This window comes from Manis javanica, chromosome 5, assembly GCF_040802235.1.
Source record: "Manis javanica isolate MJ-LG chromosome 5, MJ_LKY, whole genome shotgun sequence".
NCBI lineage: Eukaryota > Metazoa > Chordata > Mammalia > Pholidota > Manidae > Manis > Manis javanica.
This window is the reverse complement of record NC_133160.1, coordinates 27,714,916-27,730,953: the sequence shown is the minus strand read 5'-3', so window position 1 is coordinate 27,730,953 and position 16,038 is coordinate 27,714,916. Positions and strand designations below refer to the sequence as shown.

The window sequence follows — 16,038 nt, the reverse complement described above, 5'->3', positions numbered from 1 at the left end:
ACATGACAACCAAGTCTATAGCTATAAAAATGATGGTATAGAATTATAATTATCAATGCAGAAATATATTACGAGAACAGTCGGTTACTCGGTGACAGATTCAGTGTGGTCCCAAGCTTCTGGTTTTGAAAAAAAAAATGTATATATAACACTAAGGATTAGCAGTGATTAATTTTGAGTAGTAGATTTAGAAGGGATTTTGCCTTTATGTTTTCTATTTGCATTACTTGTGCAATAAAAAAGAAGGAAAAACGTGCTTTCATTATGATCATGACTTTGCAAAATAAAATAAAACTGTATTTAAATAAACAACTACAAGGTATTATATAGAACTAAAAAATGCAACTCTCTTTGTATCATAAATCTAAAACTGATGGGTTTTCTCTCTGTTTTTCTACTTTGGGTATTTTTCAGATTTTCTAAACTGAATGACTATTAGAGAATGTGTACAGTATCCCATTTGTAACAAGAAAAATCTATGCATGTAATACATAAGTTACATATGTGTTTATGGTTTGAATGAAATGCCCTTCCAGGAATTTTGTCTGGTTTGTCTCTTTCCCCTGATACAATGCTTGACACAGAACAGATGCTTAATCAATATTTGCAGATTGATTGATCAAATGTTTAGAAAAAAAGATCTAGAATGAGAAATGCCAGGTTGTTGAGGTGAGTTACATTTAGGAAATGGGACCAAGGTGGGCACATTCTTTTTCACTGTGTAGTAAACAATATATTGAGTCTTTTTTTTTTTTTTTCAGTGAACATTTACTTCTTTTGGAAAAAAAATAATGAAATAAAACCTGGGAGTAAGTCTTCTAATGGGAGAAGTCAGGACAGTGGATGGTAACTGCCCCTTGGATTTGTTGTTAGAGGGATTCTGTGCCCACAAGATGTGGGGAGCTCACAGCATAGAGCCGTCTGCGAATTACGGGAATCTACCACCCACCAGCCCCGAGCTAAGGGCTGCAGAATGACTGTGCCCCTGGCCTCATGGAGCTTGCACACGAGCAGAGAAGATAAACCTTAAGAAATAACCCAAATGATTACAGTTGGAATGAACACCAACCCTTAAGCCACTGACTCCTGCTGGCATCCTTGACCCCACCTTGCCCCCTCCCAGTGACCTGATCTTCCCACCATCTCCTTTATCTTCACAAATAGGCCAAGGAGGGCGTGATGATGAAGTAAGATGGGGGCTGAGAACTGACTGCTGGGCTTGGAAAAATATAGCTGATTTTTTTTTTTCACAATGTTCATGTGTGGCTTGTGAGATTAAGAAAAGATGAACACAATTTTCATCAGAAGTGAAAAATGAGCATAGATGCTTTTTAATTGGAAAAAACAAATCAGCTTATAACTGAACCTTGCCAGGAGGGAAAGAGGGCCACTATGATCCTTGGTGTGACTCCTCCAGAAGCCTGCCCAGAGAACAAAGCTGAAATGTCCACTTCCCAAGAGCTGTCTTTGCCCACACGGTGCTCACTGCCACTTACATGGGAGCCTGTCCACCCCCTGGAAGCAGTGAGCCACCAGAGCAGGGGCCTCAGGGACTGGCTGGAGGCTACCCCTCAAGTTTTCATAAGCTCAAGGAGCCCAGGGGCCGGGGAGGCTGTGGCAGTCCCTAGGGCTGTGTCGTAATATGACACAAATGACACCCTGTGGCCGCCACAGGAGGGGCGGCTCAGCATCTCCTTTCCCAGACCATGATCATTACTGGCCATCCTCGGGGGGCTACTCATCACCCCACACACCCAGCAGCACCTCCTCTGGTGCTGCCTTTGGCACCTTCTGGGTTATGATTTAAGGTGTGTGAGGGTGTGCAGTGCAGGCGTGTAGATGCGAGTACCCACACAGACATGAAAGAGTAGATGCAGGGGTGTGGACATATGTGTACAAGTGTGCTGAGCAAAAGCTTTCACAGACGTATGCATGGGTGGTCACGTATGCACTGTGACCATGTGCAAGAGGTGATATGTGTGTGCAGGCACATGCTACACGCATCTCAGCAGTGTCTGAATGGTGACCAGCAAATAGGGGTATGGGGGGTGGGAATTGTGTGCAAGAAAGTGTCTGAAACGTGGGTGTATGCAAGCATGTCAGTGTCATGAGAGGGTGTGTCTGTGCCCGAGGGTGTGAACAGATGTCTGGGAGGGGTGTGAGCATGGGGGTGCATGTGTGTGCTGGCAGGAGTGGGATGTACATGAGTATGTGTGTATGCAGAGAGTGGGTGTGCAATGGGAGGGGTGTCAGGTGAGTGGGAATGTGAGAGTATGTGTACGGACATAAGTGCTGGGAGCAGGACAGTGGCATGTGCAGGGACCACTGCTGGTGTCCACCCCGTTCATCCACATGCCCAGCAGTGAATGTGCCTGGCCCATATGAGTTTCCATGCACAGTGAGTGCAGAGAAGCCACTTCCTCCAAGTCTGTCATTGGCTCTTGATGGGCGAGGCCCTGCCTGACCTGGCACAGGTACTGCCCCTGATAAGAGGCTCAAACCTCTACTGAGCACCTACTTACTATAGTCTGCCAAGCAAAGAGGCCAGCCCAGAACTGCTGCTGGAGCTCACCAACCTAGGTAAGGTGCAGCCGGTCCCTGGGGCTGATTTATGGGCCAGCTGCACGGGTGCATGGCTATGTGGATTTTTTAGTTCCCAAGAGGGGAGCTCAGTGCTCTAACTGTAGCAGCTAGGCATTCATTTTCCTCTGGAGTTGGACTGATTCATTCACACCCTCTCAAACCTCCCTCTGCTGCCAGGCCCTGTCCCAGTTGCCCAGCTGAGTGAGATGGGTCCCTGCCCTTATGGGGCAGAGAACACAGGCAAAGAACACAAGCAGGGAGATCGGTGGGTGAGAAGAGACCTGGGGATGGGGTCTTGAAAGAGGGGTGAGATCTGGAAGACTTGCTGGAAGTGGTGGCCCCTGAGCTGGGTCTTGAAGGATGACAGAGGCTGGGGAGAACAAAAGAATTCCAGGAAAGTGGATCCACATGAACAAAGGTGTAGAGGAGAAAAAAGCTCTGCATAATCCAGGGACCAGAGCAGAGTCCTTGGAACATGCTCATGGCTGTGCCCCAAGCTGGGTAGGGCTACCCTGGGACTGGGCTAAATAACCAAGCACCTTAAAGGAGGGCTTTAGTTGCCATCTGAACAGCAGGCTGGGAGCAGTCTCGTGGTACCCCTGGATAAACCCACTGGTGGAGACCCTCCAGCTGCTCTGCAGTGGAAACTCACCTGCACTGGGAACTCCCCAGTACAAAAGGTGATACACATGCCTTGTAAATAAGGTGGAGGCGAGGCCAGTGAGCCCAGTTATTCCCTGACTCCAGGCAATTCAGAACCGGAACTTGCAGGGATAGCCCCGTCCATGTAGCAGTTAAACTCCTAGGGTGCCAAGACAGTCTAAAGCCTGGGCTCTGGGCCAGAAGACACATTTGTCTCATCCCCATCCCTTGTGGGCGACTTGGCAAAAATCACCTTTCTCTAGGCCTCCACTTTCTCACCTGTAAACAAGGGGTGCAACAAGGGGTCAGATGTTCAGTGGTTAGAAGAGCTGGCCTGAGAACAACAGTACGCTTCTGACACCCCTTTCTCCCCATGTCCCAGGACCCATCTAGTAGCAGATTCTGCCAGTGCGATTCCCAAGATTTGGCCAGACTCTGACCTCTTCCTACCACCTCTGTTGTACCTCACTCTGTCTCTTACCTGTCTCCTTATCTCAGTTTCCAAACTGATCCCCCCACCTCCACCTCATCTCCTACAGCCAGAGAACCTCTAAAACTTAAGCCAGTAACATCTCTCCTTTGCTCAAAACCTTCCTGCAGTCTTTACTGCATCAGAATGAGACTCAGAATCCTCTGGTGGCCCCCAGGGCCCTACAGCCTTGCTCTCTGTTAGGCCAGACTCTCCACCTCACCTCAGGACCTTTGCACTTGCCATCACCTCTGCCCGGTACTCTCTTCTCCTAGATATCTACACTCTGGCTCCCCTACCTCCTTCACGCCTTTCTGAGAGGCCTTCTTTGGCCACTCGCTTCAATGTCCCTTGCTCTGCTTTATTATTTTTCTACATATCACCTACCACCTAATATATTACATAGGTATATGTCAATTTCATAGCATCCACCTCCCTACCTTAGATTTATGGATAAGTCCTTCAAGAGCACAGGCAAATTTTGTTCCCTGTGGTATCCTCCAAGTCAATACCAGTGCCTGGCATTTGTTGAATGTATGTTCTGGTTTGGATTCTAACTGCCCCTCATGTAACCCCAGGAAATCCAGGAAATGTCTTAACCCCTCTGAGCCTCTGGCATTTCATCTATAGAATGGGGATGATGACAATAATAATAACGATAACACCAGGGTTATTCCAGGATGAAATGGGCCAATGTGTGTAAGGAGCTCAGCGCCATGCCTGGCACCAGGAAGCACTTGATGCAGGGCAGCTGTTACCACGCAGCAGGTATTTAAGGATGAAGGGATGACAGATGATCACAGCCTTAAGCCTGAGAAGCTAATGAATCTCTCTGAGGCAGAACCAGCTCTGCCCCAACAGATGCCCAAGGCCACTTGCAGCTGGATCTGAGACCAGGCTGAGCACACTGAGGCAGGGAGGCCGGAGGCAGAGAGGGCCTGAGGCCCTGATGGGCATTTGCTGGGTTTGGACAGGCCCTGGAGGTGGTGAAGAAATGTTTGCAATGTGGCCCTGTTTGCAAAGTGGCAGGGAAGGAGCTATCAATACGTGCATGCTGTAAATGCCTGTTGTATTTGCCAGGCCTACAGGTCCAGAAGAGGCTGGGAGAGCAGGCAGGGCACACGAATGCCCACCATCCACGGCACATGGTGCCTCAGCAACCTAAAGACTTTCTTCCCACATCCCCATTTTGTAGAGGGAGAAACTGAGGCTCAGAAGTGAAGCCTGGAGAGGACTGAGTGTCCTTCGGACCTCCAGGCCCTAACTGTTCCAGTAGGATAGGCCCTGGTGCTGCCCAGCCATGCTCTCACGGACACAATGTGCGAATGAGGCCAGATAATGGGAAGCCCTCATTTAACTGTCATTATAGCCTAGTGAGGTGAACGAGGAAGCCAAGACCCTGAGAGGCAGGGAGGGGCAGAGGCAGGGGTCAAACCGACTTCTGCCATCAGTGGTTGGGTGTGATATCGCTTCTCACTGGGATGGGGTTCCCTCCAGCTCAGGCTTCTGGATTCTCAGGCTGCCAAGGACATGCACACATTTTCCCAGCTGAAATAAAGACCCCCTTAAAAATGACACATATTTATAAAATGGTATTTGCCAAGGTTTCAGCACACTCTGCTGCCAACAGCAGACAGTCTCTGGACGAGATGTTTCCCCAAGCGGCACTATTCACTGATGCTTCTAGAGCACGTTTGTAGCTCGCAAAAGCACTTTCCACAGCTCTTAATTCCCTTAACCCTGAACAGTCCCCCTGCAGGAGGTAAGAGTGTGAGTGGTTCCATTTTGCAGATGAGGAAACTGAGACTCAGAGCCAGGAAAGACACTTGCTTCAGTGCACAGCAAGTTAGCAGCACATGTTGGATTTTTAAGTCAGCAACGTGCCCCAAAGTGGGTGCCCATTGCATGCCGCCCCTGCTGGAGAGAGGGTCAGGGGTATTATCAAGATAAAGGTTGTCATGGACATTCCAGCTGAACCATCAGAGCTGGAAGGGACCTTTAGGAGAGCAAGCTCAGTCTCTGCTTCACAGAGGGGGAAACTGAGGCTGAGAGGGGCAGCGTGGTTTCAGGTATCCCACCTGGTAAACACTTGAGTAGGGGCTGCACCTGCTCTTTCGAGCTCCAAACCCTAAAATAACGACTGCACAACATTAACAGTAATAGTGACAAGGCCAATGAGCAGAGAGCACTGACATTACCAAGCATGACAGGCTTCATCAAACCTCCACAGGGACCCAGCAAGACAGAGCTGTTATCACCCCCATTTCACAGAGGGCAAAACTGAGACTCAGGCCAAGGTCTGAGCAGGTCTGAGCCACCTGAGCAAGGTCGCAGGGCTGCCAAGGTGATCTGACTCCATCTGTGTCCTCCCCCACTGCACCAGATGGCCTCATGCAATGAATGACCTTTTCAGGGACGCTGACCCCATGTCGAGCCCTGGCCCTGAAAGTGTATCACTAATTGGGCCACATTTCATTTTTGTCCGCTCACTCATCATGGTGTCTACACTGGGGTAAGCAGTTTTGTGTAGCCAGAATTTTCTGGGGTTCTTAGCCACCCACCTCCACCCTAGCTGGCACTAATACTTTTTGTGCTTCTTGATATTTTAAGGATCCCTATGACAGCATTGGGCAAGGACATGTGGTGTGTGCACGGCCCCGGCCACAGAGGTGGGACTATGTAGCAGTTAGGGCACAGCCCTACTTTCGGACCAGGGTTGACACCTGTCTGACCTCTTGGCTCTGAGCCTTCTTAAAATGGGGATCTTAGTACTCACCTGTTACTTCACTCAACCAATGCAAATTAACCTGCCTACTGTTGCCAGGCCCTGCGGTAAGGCCCCAGGGGCCCTAGCAGTGAACAAAACATAGTCCTCTCTCTCACATAGCTTATATCTTAGTGGGGAGACAGGGCTAGAATAATGAAACAAATATAGGAATGGCCACGAATATTAGAAAACAAACAAATTTGGTGCCATGATAGGGAATAACAAAGGAGAGCCACTTCTAGAATGAGACCATTGGGCATGGCATCTCTGAGGAGGTAAGATCACAGCTGAAACTGAAGGACGCAAAAGCCAGGGACAGTGTTCCAGTAGGAGAGAACAGCAAGTGCAAAGACCCTGTGGTGGGAAAGAAGCCGGTGCATATGAGGGCCAGAAAGAAGGCTGCCCTGGCTGAAGCCCACAGAGGCAGGGGGAGAGTGTGGCATGAGATGGGGTTCGAGAAGCACAGTCCCAAGAATGCCATGCCTTACAGATCATGGGAAGGAGTTTGATGGTATTTTAGGGGCAGTGGGAACCACTGAAAACTTTGGAGGAGGCCAAAGAGGATTTGATGCACTCAGTTGTTATGGGTAAAGAGAGTGCAGGGGGAAAGAACGGAAGCAGGAAAGCAGCAATTAGGATGCTGCAGCATTTATGGACCTGGGCTCAAATCCTAGCTCTGTACTTACAAGCTGCGGGACATTGGGCCAGTCACTTCACCTCTCTGAGTGTCAGTTTCCTCATCTTTCCAATGGACAAAATAACAGTTTCTACCTCACAGAACCGTGGTTAGAATTAATTGAGATAAGGTACAGTTGACTGTTGAGCAACACATGCGTTAGGGGTGTTGAACCCCCACACAGTCAAAAATCCATGTTTAACTTTCCACTTCCCCAAAACTTTACTAATTGCCTATTATTGACTGAAAGCCTTATTTATAACATAAACAGTCGATTTTATATTTATAAACTTCGGACTAACACATATTTTGTATGGATGAATTACTATATTCTTACAACAAAGTAAGCTAGAGAAAAGAAAACTGTTTTTGAATAGTTGCAAATCTCCAAAAGATTTTCCCATACATTCATGGGAAAAAATCCGCATGAAAGTGAACACATAAAGTTCAAACCTGTGTTGTTCAAGGGTCAGCTGTATAAAGCGCTGATGCCATGACAGAGCCTGACATGTTCATGGCCAGGTGCTCAACAAACCGCATCCTCCTTGATCCGGCCCTGACCTCTCCCACTGTCCCCAGGGCCTGCTCCCCTCACTCCAGTCTCACGGACCTCTTGCTATTCCTGGAACACAAAATACTCCCTCCAGCCTCAGAGCCTTTGCACTTGCTATTGCTTCTGGGAGGTGTACTCTTCTGATATTCCCATGGCCGCTCCCCCAGATTGATTCGGGCCTCTTCTTCTCAGAAAGGCACTCCCTCTGTGACCGCCGACCTCCCTGAGTTCCCTCCGTGGCACCCGTCTCAGCCTGGCGGAGGGTTTCCTTGGGCCTGCTGTTCTTCCTCCCTAGAAGGTCAGCTCCATGAGAGCAGGTGCTTTTGTCTACCAATGGTTGTATCCCCAGCACCTAGAGCTACCCTGGTGCATACTAGATGCTCCAAAACATTGTTGAATGAATAGGTAGAATTTAAATGAGCAGAATGAGGACAGCAGAGTGGTTCAGAGTAAAACCAAGGCTTGGACTTGGCTTTAATATTCTCACGGGCTCTGTGGCCTTGGGAGGGGCACAGCCTCAGTTCCCTTACCTGTGAGATGGGAATGAAGGGCTCTGTGCTTTCTGGCTCTTGGATTAGACAACAGAGCACATCAAGAGATGCACCTCAAAGGACTGGTGGATGAAATGATGCCCAATGTCTGCCATTTGCTCTACACTACTTCCCTGAGGCACTGCCCCCAGCAAAGGGAGGGACAGGTGAAACAAGAATGGCAGATCAGTGCTGCAGCTGGGGTTTGCTCCACCATTCCTTCTCATTTTGCATATGCTGAAATTTTCCAGAATAGGAAAATAAGGAAGAGAGCACGCACTCCAGTCTCAGTTTGTGCCTAGCCCACGGTGCACTATTCCCTTCCACCAAGGGCTTCCGTTCCTGGAGGACACCGTCGGCACTAAAGAACGGAGGCAACAGAGACAGGCCTGGTCTTGGCACAACCCCCACCACGGCTGTCCCTCCTGGCTGCAGGCTCCCACTCACTCTGGCTTCCAGTCTCCCTCCTGAGCTCCCTCAGCTCCTAGCGCTAATTTGCAGCCATCTAACACCCTGCGCCCCCAAATGGATGTGCCCGGAAATCTCACAGACACAAAGAACCAATTCTGTATCATTTCCGACTTCCACCTCAGCTGTTTTGCATCTCTTTGGACTGAGAGCCTGGCAAGATACCTGGCAGGGAAAGTCCATCTTGCAGAGGGCTCCATCAGAGACCTGCTCCAGGAACACCCAAGTTAAAAGGAAAGCAGTTCAGCTGTGAAAATAGATGCTTCCTTCTCCACTGTGGGATGGAAACATGTCCTGGGAATACCCACCACCTCTCTTCCTGCGAGGATATCCTGACTGACAGAAATAGGAGACGAGCACCAAGAGAGCAGGATGCCAGCACCCTGGGCCTCAGTTTCTCTACCTGTCAAACAAGGCTAAGGGATGTTTAGTTAACAGCCTCTGTGGTCAGGCTGATCTGGGTCTTCATCCTGACTCTGCCCCTTACTGTGTGGCCTTGGGCAAGCCGCTAGGTCTCTCTGAGCCAAATGTATCTGATGATAACTGTACACACCACCCAGGGTAACTGTGAATACGACTGGGAACATACAGGCCAAGTGCTCAGCCCATTAAATGGCTGGAAACAATGGTTCTCATTATTATTACTTGAGTATTTTCCCATGGAATTCAGGATCCTGTCAGATTTCTGGCTTTAATGATGGAAACTTCCAGCACAGCCCAGCTTTAAAGAGCGTTGGCCTGGATGACAGGGGGTTTGGCATCCCACCCAGGCCTTGCCTGGAAATCCTGAATTTCAGACCTGTGGATACAGACAGAGACACCTAGAGGCAGGATGCGCCCACAGCCTCAGGCCCAGCAACCAATATTTAAACCACATTACCCCAGGTTTCCACTCAACTGTCCATTCTCCTAACAGCATCAAAGCTACAGGGAAAAACCTCAGACTGGGGGGCATTCACTCCCTGAACAGCTTTTGTTGTTTTGTGAATACCCACTGTATGCCAGGAGCTATGCTGGGTGCTTTACAAAACTCAGTCCCACTTTTATAGAAGAGGAAACCCCACCAGAATAGAACAACAAGCATCACACATGCTCAATGACTTAATCCTTGAAGCAGAGTTGTTGGTGTCATCTGTTTTACATATGAGGAAACTGAGACAGAGTTCAGAAAATTGTCCAAGAAGGTAGTAGAGCTGGGATTCACACCCAGGGCTCTGGCACTAAGCCTGGCACTTAGCACTAGGCTGTGCTGTGTCCCTGCACGGAGAGGGTAAATGACCGTTACTATTGCAGAACTGCCATGCTAATCAGGTGTTAAAGTTAAACATATATCCATACTGTTGATAAAACAAGGGGAAAACAAAAAATAGCCTCAGACAGGGCAGATAAAATCCCGTGGGGAGGGTTTGGAGGAAGAGGAGACCCCGTGGAATATGAGGCAACCACAAATTGAAGGATGAGTGGGATTTGGACATACAAAGATAAGGAGACACAGGGAACAGTGTCTCTGATGGCAGGCATAGCATAAGCGAGGGCACAGATTTGTACAAAATCCAAAGTGGGTTAGGCCATGTTAATGAGAGTTATACCTCCTGTTCATATGTTCGGGAACACGGGAATAAATAGGATCCATCTTGGGATCCTACTACTGTGGAAATTCTCAGGGTCCTTTAGGTGCTGATGTGCTTGAGTAGCTAGGTCAGCCTTGGCCTGTGAGAAGGAAGCCTGATATTCTTGCAGCATCTCAACAGGTCAGCTGTTTGGAAATATGTGGCTGAGAAATAAGGCCTGTGAAGGAGGAAGCCCATGGCCAGCTGCAATTTATATTTTGTTGTTTTTTTTTAAAGAAAACTTGGACCCACTCAACAGTTTTGTGCAGGGGAGTGACATGATCTGAGTTGTGTTGACAGGCCAGAAATCTGAGCACATTTAAAAAAAGGTGGGGGGGGGCAATGTTCTATCAGTCCAAGACTACAAATAAGAAAATAACCTGTTGCACAGAGCCATTGGAAGCAGTGAGCGAGTGTATGTGGGCTTCCAACAGTTTTAGACTCCCTTCCTCTCACACACCCCCTCTCCATCTGTTGCAAAGGGCACCGGCAAGATGCAAGGAGGAATATTCCAGCTCTGGGGGCTCCAGAGCTTGGAAGCCCAGATAGGGGGCTCTGAGGGGAGCCACACTGCTCCCATCAGTTGCCATTTGTGAGGGCCAAGGGGCTGTCATTTTCTCTATCCCCAGCACGCACCCAGAGAAACAGCTGTGACTCAAGACTTCCCCAGAAGGAACCCTTCCACAAACTTCCATCTAACCCAGAGGTGGAACCTCTCATTCCCTCCATTTTGGGCTGAGTAATCCTGATTAAGTCAGTGAAACTATTCCCTTAAAGGCTCCCAACCACTTACTCCTTGGACAAGTTACTTCTGCAGTGCTGGCCTCCACTTTCCTTATCTGTAAAATGGGGTAATGGCCAACTCAGGCTTTGCTGATTAATGAGATAATGCACACAGGCACTCAGCACACAGCCTGGAATACAGTTAACATTCAAAGGATGCTGATTCTCTACCCTTCCCTCAACATGGGGTTCACATCGGGACTTCACACGTGTTGAATAACTGCCAGTTATAGGAATGAATCACACCATGAATCTCCATGGAGTTGGTAAAGGAATGCCCAGAAAGGACCCTGACAACACCACAGCTTTGAAAGACCTTTAGACAGCCTGAGGCCATGGGACCAAAGCCCCTCACCCCCATCCCCTTTCTCTTCTTGTGAAAGAGGAAGTGAGATTAACTTCATCACTTAGGAAAGTACAGAGGAGCCACCAGTATGCCACCCTCTACGAAGGGTCAGAAGCTCACCAGAGGGCCCAGCTGTCCCCCAAGCCTGAACCCCGACTTGAGCTGGCCTTCTTCAGGCCAGAGTGACGAGTGAATGTAAGCTGATCTGAGGTCTGCCCAACAGGTGACTCAGAGGTCCTGAGACCCAGGTGGGGCCAAGCCAGGAGCCTGCAGGTCCGGCATCAGGTGCGGCTGCTATGGCGGAATCAGGAGGCCCCAGTGTCCCCAAGTCTCTTGCCCTTCTCCCAGTCTCTGAAATCTCCCTCAGTGAAGTTGTTTTAGGAAACAGGTCTCACGTTGGCTCCAAGAACACAGGTTGGTGACTTCACCAGCATCTTTTTAGAATTTCCCTTTGGCAGCATTTGTGCTGAGAGCAATCTTTAGAAACTTCTTCCCTGCCTTCCCCAACCCAGAAATGCACGACCAGCCCCCTCCAAACAGTGATCATGTGAAGCTCCAGCAATCACGTGACACCTCCCAGGCTGACAGTTCTGCCTGAGACACTAGTAGTCATTCAATCCAAAGCCGCCTTCCTAAGCCTGACATTTGAGTTTCTCGAACAAATCCATTTTCTTAGAAAATTGGACAACTGCCTCCTTCTACCTTCCTGCCCTTCTGTCCTGCCTCTCTTCTGCTTTGTCATAAATTCCATGCTTGGAGCAACTGAGGGAGGGGCCTGCAGCCCCATGCTTCAGCCAAACCAGGTGACTTCCATGCCAGGGCCTGGAATTTGACCGGAATCCCATAGAACACAGAGTGAAGGATGCTGGGAGGCTTCAGCTATGATGATGACACCCCATCCCTTCCCCACCACCCTCAGCCAAGAAATTTATTCTTATCTCCTAAGATTTATTTATTTCAAAGTTAATCTTGGCCCCTCTGTTGCTCCCACTTTTTCAGGCTATTGATGCTGAATGGATTGGAACGGAAGTTTTATGGCCTAATCTTTACCATTTTATAGATTGTTTTTATAGGCAAAAGGGGGAGATTTGCTCACAAGAAGGGTGTCGGTGTTCCCAGCCAGTGCCCCAGGAAAGGCAGGCTGCCCATCTGAACACTTGTTAATCAACGCCATTGCTCATTTGCCAGAAACTGAACCACCGGGTTCTGGTTGGAGAAGGGTCTGGAATAGACATTTAGAAATTAACTTGGGCCCAGTTCCCTGTTTCAGGAAAATTAAGCACTTGTGAGAGCTGCTTGCTCCTGCATTTCTAGGCCAGGAAGGAGGGCAGGGAGGGAACTCGGACTTTTGCAGGGTGTAAATGGCCGGTTCAGGCAGGAAGGAGCAGATCCGGAGATGCCACTCACTAAAAAGACATGAAATATATCAGTGCTTCCTTCTGCCCAGCAGGGACCCAACTGTAACTGAAAGACTCTGGTGTGGGGTGGGGGGATGCCTTTGTGGATTCCTGGGTTTCAGGGGAAACTGCAGGGCACAGAGAGGCTGCTGTCCACCCCCACTTCTCCCTCCACCCACTCTTCGCTAGTTCCCTCTTTCTCGCTGCTATCAGATGGTTACCAGTCTCTAGGCAAATGCAAAGGGGCAGGGGGAGGTGTACACTGAGCTCATCTTTACTCCCTCCTTAAGGAGGGAAGTGCAGAGACCTCTCTGCCTATAGCCCAGCTACAGGAGCCAAGAACAAGATCCCCATCTTCTCTCCCACCCCAAGTCCTTTAAAGCTGGTGTTCCAGCGGCCCTCCTCTTGCTCTCCCGGGAGACCCATGGTTTTGAAAAACCCCTTTAAGAAGCAAGACTCCTGAATGGTGACCTCACCCCTTGGCGAACACACATGGTAGCCTTCACAGCCAACCTGCTGGAGAGAGCCAGGTGTTTGATGTAGGCCAACAAAAAGGCATGCTCAGAGCCACAGGTAATAGCACCACAGAGCACCTGAACTGCAGGGAGCTGCCTAGAAGCCTGAGGAAGGCAGGGGAGAGCAGGAGGGCTAGGAGAGCAGCAAGGAACAGACCATCTAGCGAGTGGCTTTGGCAAGAACTGGAACAATCTACCGTGTTTTCACATCAGGATCTGTTGATGGAGGCAGCTCACCCCAGGGTTACTGCAGCCTCCCTTCCTCTCCCCCCGCCGCACCCCATATATACACTGTTTTACTCTGCACGCCAGAGGGAGAGCTCACTCTTCCCTAATTGCAACCGCCTGTTTCTGTTCCATCCTAGGCAGTACCCAGAAGACCTCTGCCGTCACCCCCTTCTCTCAAGACCCTTAAGTCAAACATGTGGAAAGCGAAAGTCCAGGGAGAGAGCTTGTAGAGAGCCAGGGGCGCTCTACTCTGAAAGGCGCTGACAGCCTGCCTCCCTGGGCAGACTGGGCAGGAGCCAGGTGAACCAACTCATCTGGGTATGTCCCAGTGCCCAGCACAGTGCTACACACTCAGAGTCCAGACAGACTGGGTTCTATCCTTGGCTGTGTGACCTTGGGCAAGTCGCTGGCTCTCTCTGGGCCTCAGTTTCGCATCTGTAACCCTGCTTACAGGTATCTCTCCCACTGTTACTGCTGGACACTAGCCGAGTGGCTCCCAGGCGCGGTCTGAGGGGCCTGAGCCCGCAGTTTCTGGACAGCGGCGGTGGGGGCGGTGAGGGGTGCTTACCTGTCCAGGGGGAGGACGCGGCGAGCAGCAGGCAGAGCAGCGGCCCGAGGCGGCCGGGGGCCGGGCGGGCGGGCTCCATGGGCCGCGGCTGCGGAGCGAGGAGGGAGAGCAGCCGTGAGTGCGCGCTCGGGCGGGCGCAGGCTGGAGCGGGGAAATGACTAAGGCTCCCCCTCCGCTCCCCCCGCCTCCCCTCCCGGCCGGGCTTCCCCCTCCCCGGAACGCGCGCCCGGAGCCGCTTAGGGGCCGCTGTCACCGCCGCGATTTTCGGCACCCCCCCCCGCCCCCAGGGGAGATCGAGAGACGGAGAGGGGGACAGACCCCAAGCGCGCGAGAAAGCAAGCCCGGGATGGCCAGAGAGAGGCGGCAGGAGAGAGAAACAGACCCAGGGGAGCCAGGCAGAGAGCCAGAGACACCGAAAGGAGAGGGGGAGAGGGGGAGGGAGAGAGAGGGCGGGAGCGGGAGGAGGGAGGGAGCGAGGCGGCGCGCAGACCGAGACGGGTAGCGCGGGAGAGAGCAGGACCGCGAGGGCAGGGCGAGGGGCAGCGCCGCCGAGCCCGCCACGCCGAGCCGCCCCCGCCGCCGCGCACCTGCCCCGCCCGGGCTCCTCGCGGCGCCGGCGGCTCGGCTCGCTCCCGGCCCGCAGCCCCGACCGCGCCCCCGCCTTGCTGGCAGCCCGGCCCCCTCCTCGCCTCCCTCTTCCCTCCGGCCCGCCCGGGAGGCTGCGGGCTCGGTCCTGCCGGCACGGAGTCGGAGAGCGCCCGCCAGCCGCGCGCCGAGGAGGGAGCGGGGCTGCGCGCCGTGCCGGCCGGGCAGCTAGCGTTGCCCCTCGCTCGCCGCGGCCCCCGCACCCCCGCGCGGCCCCAGCTGCAGTCCCCCGCCGCCCGCGCAACCCGCCCGGGCTCAGGACTGGACGGGCTCAGGCGCCGACCCAAGGCCAGCGGAGAGCCCGCGCAGCGGCCCCCGGCCCGAGCGCCCCTCCTGCGGCCCGCCGGGCTCGGACCTGCGCTGCCGGCGAGGGCTGGGAGGCAGTGGGAGCGCGGCCGGAGCTGCCCGCAGGCCGGGCCCCCGCGCCACTTTGCGCAAACTTGTTTTTCTAAGGTCTGCGCGGCTAGCGGGCTACATCGTCCTCTTAAGGTGGACCGGGGAAGTTGCGGCCGGCCTCCCCGCGCCGCGGACTCGGGCTTCCCGCGGGCGGAGGCTGGGGGCGGCGGCGGAGTGGGCAGGGGACGGGCTCCCGGAGGGTGGCTCCTTCGCTCTCCCCACGTGGCCCTGCCCTCCCGTCCCAAAGCCGAAGCCCCTCTTGCGGGAGGGCGCGGGCCAGAGGGGCCCGCTTCTCTCAGAGCTGGGCCGAGGTGCAGGAAAAGCAGGAAGTAAGTGAATGTAGGGGGAAGGGGGAGAGGAGGGAGAGAGTGATGGTACAAAAATAGCGTGTGTGTAGGAAGGACTTCGGTACCACCGCCTGGAAAAGAGGCGCAGGGAGGAGAGGGGGCGAAGGGGGGTCGTGGCCAGGAGCTAGAGGGCAGGGTCCCGGCCTCCCTGGGGAGGTGGGCACTCTGCCAGGTGCCTCTGGCAGGAACTGCGATTTGAGGTTGGGGAGGGCCCAGGCAGGGGTGTGGGGGTGGGGGGGGACTTGAGGCCTGGACCCCAGGAAAATGAGAAGCAGGGAGGAAGGTGAGGGGAAAGGGCCAAGGGGCCTGGAGACAACCGACAGAGCCTCCTGGTGAAAAAGGAAAGCCCTCGCTCTCTCCAGGGAAAGCTGTGTTCCCAGTAGCAGCCAGGTCTGTGGGAGCCTGGGGGTATGCTCTGGTCACTGGGCCAAGGAAGGCTCAGGCTGTTAGGACGGAAAGGCGAAAGGCATCCTAGACCCTGTGCTTATTGGAGGGGTGGGGCTTGGAAATAAGCA

General features: G+C 52.4%; 1 protein-coding gene across 21 annotated transcripts in view; it reads right to left on the bottom strand.

Moving 5' to 3' along the window:
• SIRPA (signal regulatory protein alpha) overlaps window positions 1–15,495 on the bottom strand; it is a 75,973-nt gene extending 60,478 nt beyond the window's left edge. For 14 of the 21 annotated variants that reach the window (XR_012131486.1, XR_012131488.1, XR_012131492.1 and 11 more), the window contains exon 1: window positions 14,136–14,292. Coding sequence is in view for 6 of the 21 variants with exons in the window: in XM_073236823.1 (XP_073092924.1) it covers window positions 14,136–14,214 (79 nt within the window). In the remaining 15 variants the exon portion in view is untranslated. The other 7 variants (XM_073236823.1, XM_073236826.1, XM_073236825.1 and 4 more) reach the window with 7 other exon arrangements.
• Between the last annotated feature and the right edge of the window lie 543 nt (window positions 15,496–16,038).